General features: G+C 33.2%; 3 protein-coding genes across 7 annotated transcripts in view; 1 reads left to right on the forward strand and 2 right to left on the reverse strand.

Annotated features, from left to right (window-relative positions):
* Positions 1-259: 259 nt before the first annotated feature.
* Positions 260-6,175, reverse strand: LOC123710044 (lipid droplet-regulating VLDL assembly factor AUP1-like). Its single transcript, XM_045661717.1, has 8 exons — positions 5,717-6,175; positions 5,471-5,637; positions 5,159-5,271; positions 4,630-4,703; positions 4,288-4,421; positions 3,188-3,390; positions 2,260-2,431; positions 260-1,518 (listed from the first exon to the last, which is right to left on the reverse strand). Exons 1-8 carry the CDS (start codon positions 5,752-5,754, stop codon positions 1,265-1,267), a joined length of 1,155 nt encoding a protein of 384 aa, XP_045517673.1. The 5' UTR covers positions 5,755-6,175; the 3' UTR covers positions 260-1,264.
* A 189-nt stretch (positions 6,176-6,364) lies between these two features.
* On the forward strand, positions 6,365-8,798 carry LOC123710042 (mucolipin-3-like). The gene is made up of 2 exons (XM_045661710.1): positions 6,365-6,529; positions 6,697-8,798. The coding sequence occupies exon 2, from the start codon at positions 6,706-6,708 to the stop codon at positions 8,503-8,505; it is 1,800 nt and encodes a 599-aa protein (XP_045517666.1). The 5' UTR covers positions 6,365-6,529; positions 6,697-6,705; the 3' UTR covers positions 8,506-8,798.
* A 4,128-nt stretch (positions 8,799-12,926) lies between these two features.
* Positions 12,927-19,445, reverse strand: part of LOC123710043 (facilitated trehalose transporter Tret1) — a 40,767-nt gene continuing 34,248 nt past the window's right edge. For 4 of the 5 annotated variants that reach the window (XM_045661715.1, XM_045661712.1, XM_045661716.1 and 1 more), the window contains exons 2-3: positions 15,049-15,163; positions 12,927-14,330 (exon numbers count right to left, since the gene is read on the reverse strand). In XM_045661715.1, the coding sequence (XP_045517671.1) occupies positions 12,970-14,330; positions 15,049-15,163 (1,476 nt within the window). In that variant the 3' untranslated portion in view covers positions 12,927-12,969. Of the gene's footprint in view, positions 14,331-15,048; positions 15,164-15,792; positions 16,041-19,445 lie in introns of those variants that run through there. The other variant, XM_045661713.1, reaches the window with a different exon arrangement.

Genomic DNA, 19,445 nt, shown 5'->3' on the forward strand with positions numbered 1-19,445 from the left:
AGCTTCCTGAAAACTAGGGTAACATTATGGAAATTACAATTTTCTAATATGTGATTGACCCTCTCCTGAAACGGTCAGAAACAGCCTGACCATATTACAGCCTGCTGAAAAGTTCTCTAACTAGTGGAAAAATCTAGAAACATTGCATCTTAGTAACAGTATATTTATTTTTTTGACGTTCATAAGTGTACATTGTGTTACCTATTTGAATAAATGTTTGACTTTGACATAATAAAGGGAATTGAATTAAAAAAAAACATTTAGAAACAAAACCTTTTTATTTATAACGACTAAAATAATTACAAAGAACTAAATTGGAAGCAACACGGCAGTTGATCACCTGCTAAGGAAATATACAAATTGTAAAAAAACCTTTTCAAAAATTACATTTATCGTTGTTTTCGGAGATGTCTACGGTAAACATTATTTTAAAACTCGTCTTTAATTTAAAACTTAACTCAAGCGATTTGAGAATCAGCATTATATCATTAGGAAATCTCTTCAATAGCTAAAATTAAAAGTAAATTTCTAGGATACAACTAAAACTTAATCTACAAACACGGAAAAATAACCATTTTATACAAGTCCCAAGTCTGGAACATTGACATGAATAAAAAAATATACGTATGCATGGCCGAATTTATTCAACATATTTTTTTATATATAATTCTGTTTATTTATGAGTCATTAAACATATAATAGATATTTTTTTTTATTTACAATTTAAATCACCAATACACAAACTCAAAACTTACTCATAAAATATCCTATCTGTATATAGAGGGAGAGAGACAACAATAAGAGTGATAAAGACAGCACCATATCTGTTTGAAATGAGAGCTACGGCAAAACGACTGGACTATTAGTAGGGGAATAATGCCTGCATTATGCATTGAAGTTGTTTTTGTTTATATAAGTATAAACTGAGTAAAAATGAGGATATAGCATTTATTAAATCGGGCACCATCTTTTAAATCATTCCAAGAAAAAGCCTCTACCGTTTGCGGCTAAACATATCTTGGTAAGATAATTTATATTTTTTCAATTTCCTATTCTTTATATATATTATATTATTGACCTATATAATAAAATATAGCTTTATCTATTTATTGTTTCGACATATCGATTCAAATTTATATTTTAAAATATATCAAAGTAAATTTTGGAGCGACCTCCAAGTTCGAGCTGTTCAAAGTCTCATTTGAAAGAAAAGAGTTATAACTAATAAATCTAAAAATCCAAATAAAAAGCGAAAAACCCTCGATTAGCAGCTAACGGCGATACGATGCTTTTCGATGTACTTCTGTCTCGCTTCCGCAATCATCTGCGCTTTTCTCTCTTGGAAGCTCATTTGCCTCTCCTTGGCCGTCTTGGGGAAGACTCCCGTGGGGCACGGGGTCACATATTTCGGACTCGGAGCGGAAGTAGAAGGCTGGGGTTCCGGCCCCGGCTCGGGGGTATAGGGCGTTAGGCCTTCGAGGAAGTTTGTTATCGTCACGTCAACACTACGGGTTTTTGCTGTAATAAAGTGATGTAACAAATATCAATAAAATATCTTTTCTAACGGATTTAAGAATTACTTATGTCATGGAGAGCCGTGGGGCTAATCTCATCCCTGAGGTTGGTTGTAGGTTCAATTCCCGGCTGTGCACTAATGGACTTCCTTTCTATGTGCGCATTTAACATTAGAACGAACGGTGAAGGAAAACATCGTGAGGAAGGCTTGCCTTAGACCCAAAAAGTCGACGGCGTGTGTCAGGCACAGAAGGCTGATCACCTACTTGCCTATTAGATTAAGACATTATCATGAAATAGATACAGAAGTCTGAAGCCCAGACCTAAACAGGTTGGTGATATTTTATTTGCGTGTTAAGAACGAGAGCTGGTCGTCCCTTTAACGTGCAACAAATATTGAGGACCAGATTCTGGAAGATTCTTTTCAAAAGATATAACTAAGTTGGGAGCGTTCAAGTATTACGTCATGCAATTTTAGAGATACTTGACCCCCCCCCCCGCCCCCCACCCACTATGAAACGCGCCGTAACGTTTCTGTATATAATAGTAACACGTTTTGTGACCACCCCCAGTGACTCTTTATACCTAAAACTTACCATTATGTGGTGTAAAGTACTGGAAAGTGGAAAATAATATTAACAAAACAAGATGGATCCCCCCCCCCCCCCATTTGGTTACGTAATACTTGAACGATCCCTTATGCAAGGTCAGTCCTAATTTACTAATAAACATAAAAATCCTCACCAAGGTCCCTCATGATATCCTGCAAGGGCACATTCGGCAGGACCTCCTTGACCTGCCTGGCCAGCCGGGTCCGCTCGTTGACGGGGGCCGAGGGCTGAGCCCTGGAAGAGGCTCTCGCCCGAGGCAACACTAGGCGCCTTATATCTTCGCTGTTCAACTCTGTTGCTTCCACCTAAATCGAGTAGGAGTTGCGACCAGCACATTTCATTATTTGCATATATATAAGATACAAATACATATATATATATATATACATACGTAAATACAAAAATATGAATACAGATGCCGTCGATGCACGACAATGTGTCATGTATGTATGTTTTTATTACAAATTGTAGGTATATCTGAATTAAAATTACTCTTCTATTGAAAAAAATTTTTTTTCTTTTCGGTGGAGTCATTGGGCAGAGGGTTGACTTTTTTGTAGTAAGTGAAAACGATGAAGGTAAATTTTTACACACAAAAGTCACAAAAAACCGACACCCTGATGTTAGAATAATCAAGATTTTACAATAAAAAATGTCAATTACTTTAATTATGTAGAAATAACTTTTCTGTGATATAAACTTTATTTAACAAGATTATGCGTTATAATACAACTTTCAATGTATTAAATACATTTTTTCTACTGTTAGTGTCGTTTTTGTACAAACATAGAATAAAAATTTTGAAAAGATTATTATTTTGTTGCATAGAAGTATAACTTCTAATGTGTGTACATAAAGTATATAAGTACATAAGTACACACAAATGTTTTTAACTACTTATATAATAACCGGTAATGCGGCCTCAATTTTTCGTTTCTATTGAACCGAACTAGCAGCAATTCCCCAATTCAAAATACCAGGGATAGTCTGTTTAGATCACCTAGGCATGCTAAACTAGACTAAAGCTAGAATAATAGATTAGAAAGAGGACTAGATCTCACCTGAAGTGTTTCAGCAATCGCTTGTCTAATTCGTTCTCCAAAAACTTGGTCATTATCTCCGTCCCTCTCCAGGGGAGGCAAGGCTCTCACGGAGAACACAGAGTAAGGGGAACAGAGGAACCAGAGTAGATCCCGCCAGGGGAAACGACGGCCCGCTTCTGAATGACGGTGGACTGTCACCGTTGTGAACGGACGCTCTACACCTGGAAAACAAATTTATACATTGAAATGGATTTGTGGAAAAATTCCTTTATTTTTGTTTAGTTTACATTTGTGTTCTTCTCACACGACTGTCTCCCTAAATGTCAAATCTTCCTCTCTCTTATATAGATTTGTCTCTTTCTGACAAATTGTGTTTATGCTGGGATGGAAAGTCACAGAGTACTTTAGTGACAATGCACATTGTCAGAGTTAAGTCTTATCAAAGTCAATGTCAAAAATCATTTATTTGTATAGGTAACACATTGTACACTTATGAACGTAATAAAAAGCTTCTAATTTTAGACAACATCTGTATGCCTTTGGAGATTTTTTTAAGAAGACATAAAGAATAAAAGCAATAGGTAATTCTCTATTTTTGTTTCTCAAAATTTTACTTTTGACGATAAATATTTAATTAAAATTCTCAAATCTTCAAGTTCCACGGTCTGAGTAAGTCAGTGGTAAATATATGTTTGCAAATAAATACCATCATATTATAAATGTAATCATGTCAACATTTTAACAAAATTAACTTAAATCCAACACATTGGCGTAAACAATATTACACTACAACCAAGTTACAACACTGTTAGAACACTCATATTGTAATGTAATTAATATTGCATCAAGTAGAAATGATTTCTTAAGGACAAATGAGTTTAATTCTCAATACACCCTAACAAAGTGAGACAGAAGGAAAAAAACACTTATTTTAATGTAGTTAAATTTGGCATATTTTTATATTATAAATTGTTTTTCTATATTTTGATTTGATGAAGTACATGATAGAAATATAAATATATCTCTTACAGTTTATCACTAATACTAAACTGGACAGAAGACACTTTTGCCTTCTTAACCACATGCACATAAATACACATATTTATTAAAATACATACTGATAGCAATAGGCTGGACAACATTCGGCAACGGGAAGGAACAATCTGTAAACTTGAGCAGTCCTTTGCCATTAGTAGGTCCACCTTCTGGCTGCAATAGCACTGGTTTATCGGGACTTTCAGCAAAATGTTGCCTAAAATTAATATATTTTTAAAACAATTTTAAATAATTTATCCATAACTTAAAATATATTCCAAAGAAAAGAAAATTATTGGAATGAATTCAGAATCCACATAATTTAATTCATATTGAACATATTGATGTTATTGAGATATTTATATTTATTTTGCAGATGAAATCTTAATTGCTAATTCAAAAGCTAGAAATAAAATACAACTTACTTCCTAACAAACAAGGCAATGTTCTTTATACCAAGAGTTGAGGCAAAAAACGGTGGCACTTTCCATTTTCTTAACTGTAATAAATACACTTATATATAACTTCAGAGTTAACCTTGTAAATTATCAAGGTCAAAAAAGATGTATTTGAATTTATACCGTAATGTTTTTAGACTAAAATACAAATAGATTTGTTTTCAGACACGATTTTATAATATACAGGAATTAATTTAATAACCAAAACGATTTATGGATTGCTATAGACGTTAATAAGGAGGAATGATGATTGGTACAATAATGTAAATATAATTATTATAATTCTATTATTTATATTTATTGTTTTAAACATTGATAACCAATAAATCAAGTTAAATATTATGGCAACATTTTAAAATACCTATATCTAATCTAGAATGACTATTATCTTACAAATATATTTTTATTTTTACTTCTATAAGACTTTATAGATAACACTGCTTACTGTAACATTTTAATTCACATAATAAGTTCTATATATGTTGCTGAAACTTACAGTTATACTTCCAAGAGCTCGGCTAGCCGCTAGTGAATCCAAACAGGACACATAGTTAGCTACAAACACACTGCACTTTGGATCTTTGTTACCTTTTTCCTTTATGTAAACTCCTGGAAATTATGATTTACAACATTTAAAGATAATAATTATCATATAACTACTAGGACCAGTTTGACATTTAGTTAACACCCTAATTGATATAGGAAACTGTATGAAAAAGCATTAGAATAACATATGTTTTCCTATTGACATAAACTTTACAACAAGCCTTTTTGAAATATTTTAAAGTAATAAATATAATTATCTTACCAAAAGTCAAACATGCCAGTGTTGATATCAATTGCCTAGCAGCAAATTTGTCTGGTAAAATAAATGAAGCAATCCATAATATACAAGCTAAAACTATTCTTAAGGCCATTAATATCAATCCAAACGGCAGATATAACAGAAATTGAATGGGATTGTCCCCACAAAACCTGAAAGGTTAAATAAGTTCATAAATACCACTTTCCCTTGAAAATATTGAGAATCGAGCATATTCACATATTTCATTACCTTTCATCGTTGATGAGTTTTTCTGCTGTTAGAGCCATATTTTGTTCAGTTGTTTACTACAACTAGGCTCGCTAATATTTACAATAAAACTTTATTAATATCAATAATATGAAAGAACTTTAAATTTAAGAGGTTTCTTATCTTATTTTGATTGTATTTAGTACTTCGTCCTTTTCGATGCACTCGATTTAATAATTTTGACAATTTACTAATGCTATGACACATCCTATACTCCACAGTTTCTGCGCTTAAACACTTTATCACGTGGATAGTCAAATGGGAAGATAAAAACCCTAGTCATAAAGTACCTTGTATAACACGGCATTTTAAAACCCCGTACTAGAATGAACAGGACAATGACTGATTTTTAATAGTAGTATCAAAAAAAATATTAAGAAAAATCAGTGAAGTCAACATTATGCCACTTTATTAAAAAAATAAGACCAACATTGATTTCAAGAAAAGTACAAGTGTACCCATATGTCTATGAACTTATGAAATGTTAAAGCGAAACTAAGGCGTTTAGGTAAATATAGTGAACAAGACAAATCAAATATGTTATTTATCATGACAGTGATTGACAGTATATAAAAACAATTATAATGTGTATTTACTTCTATTTCATAGTGTAAATTTAGTTTTGTAACTATTTTAGAATTCCGTGGTCTGTGGTGTTGTCAGACTTCAGAGTGTCTGTGGTGTCTGGTGGAGACTGCACTTAAGCTAGAGGAAGGTGTTGATAATAAAAACAAAAACTTAAAATTGAGAGACCTTAGCCTTGCTCTAAAAAGAAACTTAAGAAGTAACATTAAGGTAACAACCTTAATTAAATTTACTAATAATCTCTATAGCAATGATAAAAATTATTTAGAAACAAAGAGAAAAGCAAGCGTACAAAGCGCGAAAAAATTACGTACAAGAAAACTGTGTGGTTGACCTTAAAAGTAGTTTATATAATTTAATAGTAACTGTTATTCCAGATTGTGCTAATGGATGCTATTGTTTCAACACCGGAGGAAACGGCTTCAGATTTAGAAGAGGATATAAAGGTTACAAGAAATCCTACCAATATTCGACACAATGAAAGTTTTACTTCACGGTCAACTTCTACTACGGACATACACCAACTTGAAGAAAAAATGAGACGCAAGTTGCAGTTTTTCTTTATGAATCCGATCGAGAAATGGCGAGCGAAACGTAAATTTCCATACAAATTTGTCGTGCAGGTGATTAAAATAGTATTGGTAACACTCCAACTTTGCTTGTTTGCCCATAACAGATACAATCATGTAAATTACACCTGGGACAATCGTATAAGTTTTTCTCATTTGTTTTTACTTGGATGGGACTCTACTCGCGAAATCAATGCCTATCCTCCTGGTGCAGGACCCTTAGCTGTATACAAACTTGATGAGTTTTACAATACTCTTGATTTTGCTTATAGTGGTTATGCAAATATATCCAATGCTATTGGCCCATATTCATATGACAATGAAGATAACAATATGACAGAACCTGTTTTTTGCCAATACAATTACAAAAAAGGTATAATCAATGGATATAATGAAAGTTATGAATTTAATTCAGAGATTGTTAAAAGTTGTATAAATTTCTCAAACAGTGAGGGGCAGCTATTTACTTCAAAGCAATATTTGAATGATACAGGGTTATACATTAACTTTGCGGCATTAGTGAGAGCAGAACTGATGTTTTCTTTAAAGACAATAAATTTTAGAGCAGCTGGACCAATCACACCGCCTGATTGTTATCGTTTTGATATTGCTATAATATTTGACAATGAAGATCATGATGGTCAAATGTCCTTAACTTTGGAGGCTGAACCTTACAAACTTGCATGCAAAGGTGATCAAGCTTATATTACTGATAACCAAATTGACCAAGTTTTGAGAAGCATTTTGAACATATTTGTGATTATTATTTGTAGTGCTTCTCTTATGTTGTGCAGTAGAGCTATTTATCGTGCACAATTATTAAGAGAATTGACCAATCAATTCTTTATTAAAACATATGATCGACCCTTAAGTTTGGATGGCAGATTAGAATTTTTAAATATGTGGTACATCATGATTATTGTTAATGATATCTTAATCATTATGGGATCTGCTATCAAAGAACAAATTGAACGGAATCAATTTACAAATGATCAGTGGAATGTCTGCTCCTTGTTTTTGGGAACAGGGAACTTATTAGTATGGTTTGGTGTACTTCGATATCTAGGATTCTTTAAAACATATAATGTTGTTATACTAACTTTGAAGAAGGCTGCTCCAAAAATCTTTAGATTTTCATTTTGTGCTCTCCTTATATATGCAGGCTTTATGTTCTGTGGATGGCTTATACTAGGTCCGTACCATATGAAATTCAGATCACTTGCCACCACATCTGAATGTCTTTTTTCATTAATAAATGGAGATGACATGTTTGCAACTTTCTCAATCATGTCCAAGAAATCACCAATGTTATGGTGGTTCAGTAGGATTTACTTGTATTCATTTATAAGTTTGTACATTTATGTTGTACTCAGTTTATTCATTTCGGTTATCATGGATGCATATGATACAATAAAACAATATTATAAAGAAGGCTTTCCAAAGAGTGATTTGCAGCAATTTATTGGTGAAGCAAGCATTAATGAAGTGTCCTCAGGCTTATACAGAAGTCAGAGTTCAACATCTTTGAATGCATTCATGAATTCCTTATTTTGTTGCAATGTGTATCGAAGTGCTTATTCAAAAATAGGAGGTAATTCCACCTTTAATATGTTGTAGGCTCAAATGTTTAAATTAGTTTAAATTCTTTGTAGCTGTATTGTAAATATGTACTGTAATGTATATTAGATCATTTTTGAGTTACCAAAGTTGTACAACCACTGATAATGGTGGCTTTATATATTATTATCATAATAATGAATATTGTTTTTTTATACTAGAAATTAATTAATTATAATAAAGTACCAAATATCATTATTATAAGGTGATTACAGGCATTGTATTCAAGTATTCTGTCCATTAAATCATGATATAATAAAGCATGTTCATATCATCAGTAATTTTATTATTTTCAATACCTGTGTCAGATTTCAGATAATAAATAATAATATATATATATATATATAAATAATAATATAAATAGCCTAATTAATAAAGATATCTTGTTTTGATGATTACTTACACAAATTTTTAATCTTGATGCGATATTTTAAAAATGATTTTTAATAGTTATTAGAACAATATATTGTTATAACTTTAAATATATAGAAGTTGATATTTGCATTACACTGTGTGATGTCATGACTAATGGGAGATAAGAACATCACAATGATTGAAGCAATGCAAATATGACACACAGTGTTGCTACATTTAGGTTCAAATAAGTTTAGTAGTTGTCTAAAAAATTTGAATCGGTGTTGAAATGTACTTTAATCTCTAATAACCACCATTAAATGCCTTTTTTTATTTTATACTAGATGTCCCACAAATATTTGTGTCAGAACTTATAAAAACATCTTTAAAACAAACCAATAGGTCGAACTACTACAGTTATGAAACACATTGTTTAAGGCATTTATATATATTATATGACAACACAGTGACAATGTTTTATTTCTAAAATGACGTCAAACATTTTTCAATTAGAAACAGTTTATATTGAAAAATGCAATTGTCGTATTTGTCTTTGAACCACGAACTCATAAGTAGCCAAATCGGTTCCGCCATTCTCCAGTTATAGAGAGACAAGCGAACAGCAATTCATATTTATATGTTTAGATTTGACAACGTTAACTGAAACCGAATAACATCAATGACTTAATATTTCTCAAAGCTCAATTAAAATATTTGTTGTTTCTCCAGCTATAGAACCCTGGACTTCATAATTTATTCAGCATATATGAATAAGCATATCGGAAAGTCATATAAGCCTAGAGCAGATAAATAAGAATTATTAAAAACGTTGTTATGCTCGGTTTCCGTAAACAAACTCGTTAGACTCAATTTACGATGATTATGGTGATATATTTTGTAAAATATTACATCTCTATCTCTTTTATTAATATTACATAGATATTGTGAATGATAAGTTTTAATACTGTTAATTTACGAAGGAAATTTAAATGCCTTCTAGAATTTAATAGTAATGTTTTTTTTAAATACTTGACAACAATCATATGAAACCTTTATCCGTTTAAAGCTGGTTTATGCACAAAATATTTAGACTTAGTTAGACTTTAGATACCAGCACAAATTTAATTCCAAAAGTGTGATATCACACGAGCTTGGAGGCCAATCTACCGGTCCGAGACGAGCGATAAATTGCTCACCGAAACGATAACGCAGTAAATCGTATCGTTTAATTGTTGTATGACATGTAGAGCCGTTTTGTTGAAACCAAATGTCGTGGAGATGACGGACGTCAATTTCCAGCATCAAATAGTCGTTAATCATGGCGCGATAGCGTTCCACATTCACTGTTACCTTTGCGCCAGCCTCGTCTTTGAAGAAATATGGGCCAATGATTCCTCCAGCCAATAAGCCGCACCAAACGGTTTTTTTTTCAATTGATGTAATGGCTTGGGGTTGCTCTTCACGTCAAATACGGCAATGTGCCTTATTGACGTAGCCTTTATGCCAAAAATGGGCCTCATCGCTGAACAAAATTCGAATCTCAAAATGCGAATCTTCGGCGAGTTTTCCAGGAGCCCAATGACTGAAATTCTGACGCTTTAGAAGATCAGCCAGCTTCAATTCTTGGACTAGCTGTATTTTATACGCTTTGAAACCAAGATGCGTAAAATAGCCTAAGTAGCCATCAGATAGGCGAAGTTGTTGAAATCGGCGCCGAAGCGATTCTTCCGGGTCTTCGGCAAAACATATTTACAGCCGCAATTTTCTCTACAATTCGGGCTGTACATGGTCTAATCGGTCGAATATCATCCAATAATGTTAAATTATTCTCGAGTTTGCCGATGGTATGCGGAATAGTGCGTTCGGTAGGACGAGTTTGTACAGCATAAATTGGCCTGTCAGCTCGATAAACACTTTTCACAGAGCGTTCATAATAATCGAAAAACGATCGTTCGTAATAATATAATAGTACGATTTGTAAACGTTGTTGAGGCGTGAGTGTTTTCATGATGAAATGTCAATGAAAACTGAATAATATTATTATAATATTTGTCTGAGATTAATTTGCGTGCCAGCGTGCGATATAAAGAAATATTCTCGGAATTTAATTACACGACCAACATAAAAAAGTGAATGTATTCGCAGAAAAACAAAAATAATTGATGCTGAGCAACATGCCCTACAACTTAAATCGATAAAGGCAGGGCACGTAGTCCGTTATACAGATGGTCAGATGATCTAAAACGTTCACAATGGACTGGTGGAGACAAAAGTTACAAGGGAAGACCAATATTGCGATGGGCTGACGGGATCGAAAGGGTTGCTGGAAAAATTGGACAATGGCACAAAATAAAATAGGATGGAAAAAGTTGGACGACGCCTTCTCCCGAGCAGAGGCCGCATCAGGAGTAGTAAAATTTTTAATAACATCAATTTGAAAGAAAACACTTTTTGATGTGAAACATCTATAGCCGCACGTAAACCGATTTCTGGCTATACGATGGTATATATATACAGTCTATATGCAGTAGTGTGTACGGTGTGGTGTGTGTGTGTGTGTACATAATAATAATGTAATAATAGTTGTAGTGTAAATATTACCGAAGTCACTGATTAAACGAATTAAGTAGTCACGATTTGAAATAAATTCGTAAATTTTTGTATTTAATGAAAATAAATGTTTATTCAATAAATAGTCATCGATATCTGGAAAAAAATCGTAATATTTTATTTTATCATTATGACATATTTAGTTCCTATCACAATATGCTCTTATCTGCATATTACTTTTACAAAATAATGTCGATGTTTCACATCTGCCAGGCGTCCCGTGACGGCTCACATTTTTTTTTACCGGATTGAAGCTATGTATTATTATAAACTTATAATTATTTTACATAATTTTAAATTTGTCCCGACGTTTCGCGTGCAGTGATTTTCGTTACAGCGTGCTGTTTTATGGGGTAAAAAAGTGTTTTCTTTAAATGTGTAAAAGCTATGTTAACAAAAGACAACTACATAAATTTTAGTTAAATGTATGTCAATAAGATTTGGATGATTAAATTCTTATTATAATTTATAGGACCCCTATATAGTTGTCCGTCAAGCATGTCATCAGGCAGATCTGTGGCCGAAAAGCTAGGTAGCAGGGGAGTGTCACATCTGCCTTTTGCGAAAACTTTTATTTACTTTATTAACTAAAAGGCTTGGCGTCTCCCGTTGGGCCGGGCGACAACTACTCCGGAAATATTCTTATATTTATGGGCGAGTCGGAGCCTAGTCTGTGGGTAATAAAATACTGCGTAATTGCGTAATTTTACTTTAGTGCACATCACTAATGGGTATTACTGTCCGAGATTTAATAAAAAAATATAATAATTGTGTAACAATTTTATTAAATGCATCGTTCAATTTGCACACGAACATTACAAATACTTAATTTATCGAATATGTTCTTAACAAGTGTACATATTATACATCTATAAAATAACACTCATTTTAACTTACACATTTAGAACTAAATTAAAAACAGCCAAAATTTCATACAACTCCTCAATAAATATGGCAATTTTATTTATAAAATAAACTATAAAATATGGCAATGTTAATGTAAATAAAACTGTAATAAAATTCTATTAAGAATTAGATATATGTAAATAAAAGAGAATTTCTATTACGATACAATATTTACAATGATTGTATTTTACATTCCACTTATATACTTTTTAAAGAAATAAATAAATTCATAATATCATAACTCGTGTGAATGAAGCGTACAATATTTCTTGTCATGTATGGTTCATCCCCTGATTATTGCATTTATTCATTCACATGCGCTTTAAATTAAAATTAATATATATAAAAATAGCTGCCCTAAAATACATTCCTATAATCTAACTTTTAATAAAGAAATTTTTCTAAATTCGTTACTTGCAAGATAATTTCAGCCATTCATATCGAAAACCAGTCCGTAAATTGAACTTAAGAGCCAAGAGGTCGACGAAATCAAAAGGAAGGGATCTTTGGTTGAAAGGGAAATAAAGTGCTTCTATGTCACCAGAGACATCTAGACTACAAAATAGTATAAAACATTTCAGTCTCAAAAAAAGCTTATTTCTTTTCCTCCATGTGTACCGCTTGCGGCTCCGCCCCTAACATTAACTGAATTTCATCGACACTCTTGCCCTTAGTTTCGGGAATTATGAAGAATATGAAGATAAAACCGAGAACCATGATTCCAGCGAACAACCAAAACACTTGACCGGAGCCAATAGAGTTATTCAAGGAGTTGAAAGTGCTCGTTACCGTGAAACTGAGCAACCAATTCAGGGTGCCGGCCGTCGAACTGACGAAGGCCTTGATGTCGATCAGACACAACTCACCGGCCATCATCCACGGGATGGGACCGAATCCTATCGAGAAGGCGATCATGAACAACGACAATGACACCAATGGCAACCAAGACATGGCCGTCACTATCGAAGAGTCCGAGCCGTGAGTGTCTTGTAGGAAGAAATAAACGCCCAAAGCCGTGGAACATATGCACATCACTAGAGCGGAGAACAAGAGGAGAATACGTCTTCCCAATCTATCGACAACGACACTGGAAGCGAACGTCGCAACGACCTGTATGACACCGATAATGATGGTGGCGATGGCCGGTTCGATAGCTGCGCCGGCGCTTTTGAAGATCTTAGACGTGTTGAAGATCACGGCGTTGATACCCGACAGCTGTTGGAACAACATCAGCGCGTAGCATATCATGACAGCTTTTAAAGCGGTCTTCTTTGTAATCGCGGACACGAATGAAATCGGATTATTTTTCGACTCTTCGGCTTTAGCCTGGAGACTAGTCAGTTCGCTGTCCACGTCGTAATTCCTCCCTCGGAGTCTTATCAACGAGTCTCTCGCCTCGTCGTGTCTCCCTTTGACGACCAAGAAGTTCGGGCTCTCGGGCATAAAGAAGAAGGTCACGGCGAACACAATCGGTATCAAAGTGCAGAGGATGTTGAAGACGAAGACGCTAGTGTAGCTACCGACGGCGTACGCGAACAGTATACCGGCCGTTATCATCAATTGGAAGAAGCTTCCCAAAGTTCCTCGTATAGAGTCCTGGGCTATTTCACTCGTATACGCCGGTGCTGTGACGCAAAATGCTCCACCCGCAATTCCGGTTATAAATCTACCGGTCATGAGCATTCCAACGTTTGAAGCGAAAGTTATCAAGAGCCATCCGAGCGTGAATGGTAACGTGAGGAATAACATGGTCTTCTTTCTGCCGAGTATGTCCATTATGAGACCGATTGGGAAACAGACTGCCGCCGCTCCGAGATTTATTAAAGATGAAATCCAATCTCCTTGGGATTCCGATACTGAGAAGTTATAGTCTGTGCTGTTATCTTGAGTTATCTTCAATATGACCGGGGATGACCAACCCAGCATAGAACCCGCGGCCAAGGCTCCAAGGGTAGCTGAAAAGAGATACGTGTTTATCACTTTAATTATCTTTTTTGGAATTATATTTAACAATTTTGTAAACCCTCAAATCCTAATCCTAAACCGAAACCGAAGGCTAAATTATGTTAAATAAGTCATGCAACAACTATATTTTGTTAATTTTTCAACACTCAATGAAAGCAAATTTAGCTAGTTATCTTTATAATATAACTCTTTTAAATCCTAGATAATGAAAAACTATGGTTTTTCATGATCTATGGATCAGATGGAGAAATAGGTAATTTTATGCGTTGATTGATTGTTCTGTCTTCATAATTAACATCTATAGAATTTTAAACAAGGCCACATAAAGATGTCAAATGACTAATTATAACTAGAGACCTAGAATATTATTGCCATTATTTTACTTAAAACTATTATTTCAAAAACAATTATTTAATTGTAATTATAGGTATTTAGTCTGTGTTAGAAAAAGAACATTCAATTAATATTATCCACCACATGTTTAATTGATAAGATTACACTGTTTACTATACATTTAATAATTTATATGATAATGTAGGCAACATTTGGACCACAGCAGATGTATGTGGAGAAACTGAAGACTTTCTTTTCGACTTTATAAATGTATGAGAGTAATTTTATTAACATTATTAGTAATATTACACAAGCTGGAAAACAAAGAACAATCTAGGCTATATCAGTTATCATTTAATGTTTTATTATAAATACCTGATAGTGCAGCAATGTATTGTGGCAATTTTCGGCCAGTGTCACTATGTGGCTCCACCAGCACTGCCTGAGAAACTCCAACCTCAGCCATTCTACCGTTGTTGCCCTCTGCCTGCTGAAATATGTTATTGTCATAAATAAACGGTTTACAGACATCAGGATTTATAAAATATATGTGATTGGTAAAATCATATAAATAAATACTAAAATATGATAACAGAACAGAACAGAATATGATTTAATATCATATTTTTAATGCATGTTACAGTCATGAAGTTAAGTAAATCTTAAGTAATCTCATGATATGCTTTTGCTTTTCATGGAATAATGTGTTTCATTTTGTTTTTTATTTTATTTAGGAAGGATTCTGGAATCACAGGAGTTTTGTAGTTTTGTTTCAGTACTTAAATAGATTTTAAAAAAATCAATACTTATTAACATTAAAAGATATAATATAAGGTTTTAATGGAAGTTACTTGTATGTTTTGATGCATTTAAATATTTCATTTCTATATTTGTTAAGAAATTTACAAAGTTGAATCTATGTTGAACCGAAATAAAAATAATAAAAAAATTTCATACGTTTTTGGAAGCTACATTATCTTATATCTGTAATATATCGTCTTAAATTTATGTAATACAATTACTCCTACATTACAGTATAAAGTACTAATGTATATGGCCTTATCTACAATCTACCTTTAAATTTCTGCTTTTTGAAAATTTAACGAATAAAAGGAATACCTCATCATATCGAGGTCCAGGTAAAGCAGGCAACAAAGGTTCAGTTTCTGAAGCATCTCTTTCATTACGATCCCTTGAATTCGACCACATTTTTCACAATTTATTTTTTAACGTTCGAAGAACCAATTGCCACGAAGCACAACGTTACGTTTATGCGGGTGAAAGGTGTTTGAAAAACAATGATACTTCATTGTCCTGCGACGTATTATTGAGGTTGGCGGTACAATTATAAAACACAATTTACAAATTCCAAAAACAAAACAAGGCTTAAGTTTATAATAAACGCAAATTGCTATTGGCGTTTGACAGACGACAAACGTGACGTTTGCAAAACGTTGTATTTGACATATACGCCATATCTGTCAGAAAGGCAATTTTGCACAATATGTTAATATATCAAGTTAACGAAAAAAACACATCTACATTTATATAGAACATAATACACGTAGATAGCTCTTTACTTCTCCGAATCAAAATTCCAAAATATAAACGCCTTATGTAATTATGTGAGCATATACTACTTCTTCTAAAACGTGAATAATTTTATTCAAAATCTAGGCGCTAATGGATTACTAATAAAAAGGGAAGTATAACGCTTAGTAAATTAGTGTACCTTTAAGAGAAATAAATTTAGTATGATTATAGTTTTAAAATTCAACACACTTAAAGAATCTTTTTTTTCATTAGGGTAAAGGGTAATAAAATCTGATATTTTCAGCTATAGATACTAGAAACCACAAAATAAATACGCCACATGGTTATATACGCTATTTGCGTTGCATCAATAATTGAACGGGCCTTGAATGATAATTATCTTATTTTGCATCTGTGCACTTGACCGTACTTGAACATGCCGCGATTTTTTCTGGCCTTGACTTTGACCAACCACTGTATTGTGTTACGTCATGAGAGGTTTTGAATAGGACTTCCCGAGTAATACAAAGAAAAACAGGCAGACTTTTGTTGAAAAAAAAAATACTACATTTTCGGACAAAAATACATATATTAAAACATGCTAACAACGAAGTTATGGTAACGATTTAGATATACGTCGCCCGACTATGGGATTGCGAGTGGGAGAGGGGGGAGAAAACCACTTTCACCGCCGGAAAAATATTAAAATAAAAACAAAACAAAATAAATGTAACCTAATCTAACAATAAATGATATGATTTTTGGACAGCTCCGGCGCTACGGCAAATGCAGCCCCTCCTCCACTCTTGCGTACCAAAGCACAGGTCTTTTATTCAAGCCTAACGCCTACGGATTTAAAATAAGACTCTAGGGGTAGAACTTAACATGTAGTAAATATAACTTAATAATGCTATAAAACAATTACCTCGATTGTAAAATATAGCCAAGTTTCCAAAAAATCTAAACAAAATAAACGCAGAAGCATATATACGTAAACATAAAAGTAACGGATTGAATCTGTCAGTGTAATTTATGTCAAAATCTACATTGATAATAGCGGTTTGTTTAGATAGACACGCTGCTTGAAATATTATAATAATTAAGAGAGAAAGTATAAAATGTATGTTTCGTTTAACGAATTTCAATACAATATACAAAATTATATTTCATTTTTTTATACAAAGATGCAACTCCAAAATTACTTAAAGGGATTCCAATCGAAGTCCTCCGAAATACCTATATAATCAGTATCATTAAATTCAGACGACGTATTTCTAAATCCGACTTCGTTATGTTTGGTATAGAAAATAATATATAAAACCTTTAAACTTTAGTGCATTTATTTATAGCAAAGACTTTAATAACATGATAATAAATAGGTAACAAAGCCGCTGATGCAACTAAATTTTATTCAAAAATTTCACGTTAACAAACTTAAGCTGGTTAATATATTGATTCACTTATAAATTGATCAAGGCAAGTGTTATATTGTTTGATGACGCTTCATTTAACACACACCTTATTACACAGCATTATTTTCTAAACATAGCTATACTTTCTGAAACAAGAGTGCAAATAATGTCAATACTACCGTATAGTTTAGACTCTGCTTTTAAAACATACAATGTTTTGGTTACCTGTGGTTCCTTTAGTATGGAGCAAATACATTTGTATTTGTTTCATTGATACTCGTTTTTTTTTAATACGTAGGGGCGGACAACTATTTTTTGCCGGAAATCGGATTTCAGACGTCCAGATTATACGCCATATAACTAGTCTAGCCATAAATACTTTTCTTTTTTTCAACTCTTTAATTATTTTGAAATTCGTGTTCATTGTCACACTTCTAGAGCTTTCGAAGACCAGAATGCGTGCTGTTAGAACTACAAAGGCTGTTAATGTTGTTAAAGCCAGAATTCGTCGAAATCCCGTTAGAAAGCAAATATCTTATCGCGTCAAATGAAGATTCCCGCGAGGACTCTGTCGCGTATTATAAAACAATATCGGTAGCTCGGTGCTTATCGTCTAAATACAGGATATGCTCTTAATGAGTCTTTACAATTAAAGAAAGTGGATTGATCAAAACGCACAGATATATTCTCTTTACCGATGAATAAATTATCACGATTGAAGAACACTACAACAAGCAAAATAATAAATTGTGCTCACAAATCTAAAGAAGCTACTCAAGTGGTCGGACAACGACGGTACAACGTCATCCTGCGTCAGTGATGGTATTGTGGGGCGTGTCTTATCAAGGAGTAGCGTAAAAGCGTATTTTTTTGTAAAAAAGGAGTGAAAGCCAAAGTGTATTAAGATAAAGTCTTGGGTCATGTTGTGAAACCTCTCAGCAATACACTTTTTAAAAATATACCGTGGACTTTTCAGCAGGATTCTGCACCTGAGCACTAGGTACAAACTACACAAGCCTGGCTTGAAACCAACATTCCGGACTTTATTAGAGACTCATCTAGCCCAGACTTCAACCCTGGTCAAAATTATGGTCAGTTTTAGAGGACATGGGCTGGTCTAAACGAAACGGCTCTAAAAAGTCCTTGCAGAAAGCAGTGGCAAAATTTCGATTGTAAATAATGTGTAAATTCATAGATTCGTGGCCAAACAGACTAAAGGCCTGTACTAAAGCCAAAGGTGGCCATTTCGAATAGTTGTGTTTTTTTCCGAGACTAATAAAATAATACGTAGGCATAAACTTTAATAATATAACATTACTACATTTAAAAAAATTAGTTACATTACGTGACATTTACATACATTGCAATTATTTACTTTTAAATAAATCTTCGGTGAAAAATCATAGAAAGAGCGCGCGATGTTTTTATCGCATTTTTTCTAAAATGGCGTGGCAGAGTAAATTGGCAAATCTCACTGCGCACATATATTTCTACTACAAATGGTAAATAATTTAATATAAGATAACAATAGTTATATCATTATATCGTTACATTATTATCTTCAGCTGTTAGGTGTTTAAATGAGAAATAAATTGATTAGTTTATGTGTTTTTGTTATTTTCCTAAAACAAATTAAAGAAAACGAAGAAGAATAAACAAATATAAAACTACCAAAATTTTGTCAGTGCATTTTTGTATTTGTGCAGAATGAACACATGCAAAAACCGCGCAACCAAATAAATGTTCATTTGGTTAGACCTTCGAAACCTATAGTTTATAGTGTAGTGGTAGATAGATCCTTACTTTTTTATATCTGGATAAGAAGTG

Source organism: Pieris brassicae, chromosome 5 (genome assembly GCF_905147105.1).
Source record: "Pieris brassicae chromosome 5, ilPieBrab1.1, whole genome shotgun sequence".
Taxonomy (NCBI): domain Eukaryota; kingdom Metazoa; phylum Arthropoda; class Insecta; order Lepidoptera; family Pieridae; genus Pieris; species Pieris brassicae.

What these genes read in the sequence shown, in the direction of transcription:
- LOC123710044 (XM_045661717.1), bottom strand. Translation starts at nt 5,754, where the DNA reads ATGGCTCTAACAGCAGAAAAACTCATCAACGATGAAAG. An exon ending in CGATTGCTGAAACACTTCAG is followed by an intron (nt 2,432 to 3,187) that starts GTGAGATCTAGT and finishes TACTCGATTTAG; the next exon opens with GTGGAAGCAACAGAGTTGAA. An exon ending in GGATATCATGAGGGACCTTG is followed by an intron (nt 1,519 to 2,259) that starts GTGAGGATTTTT and finishes ACTTTATTACAG; the next exon opens with CAAAAACCCGTAGTGTTGAC.
- LOC123710042 (XM_045661710.1), top strand. Translation starts at nt 6,706, where the DNA reads ATGGATGCTATTGTTTCAACACCGGAGGAAACGGCTTCAGATTTAGAA.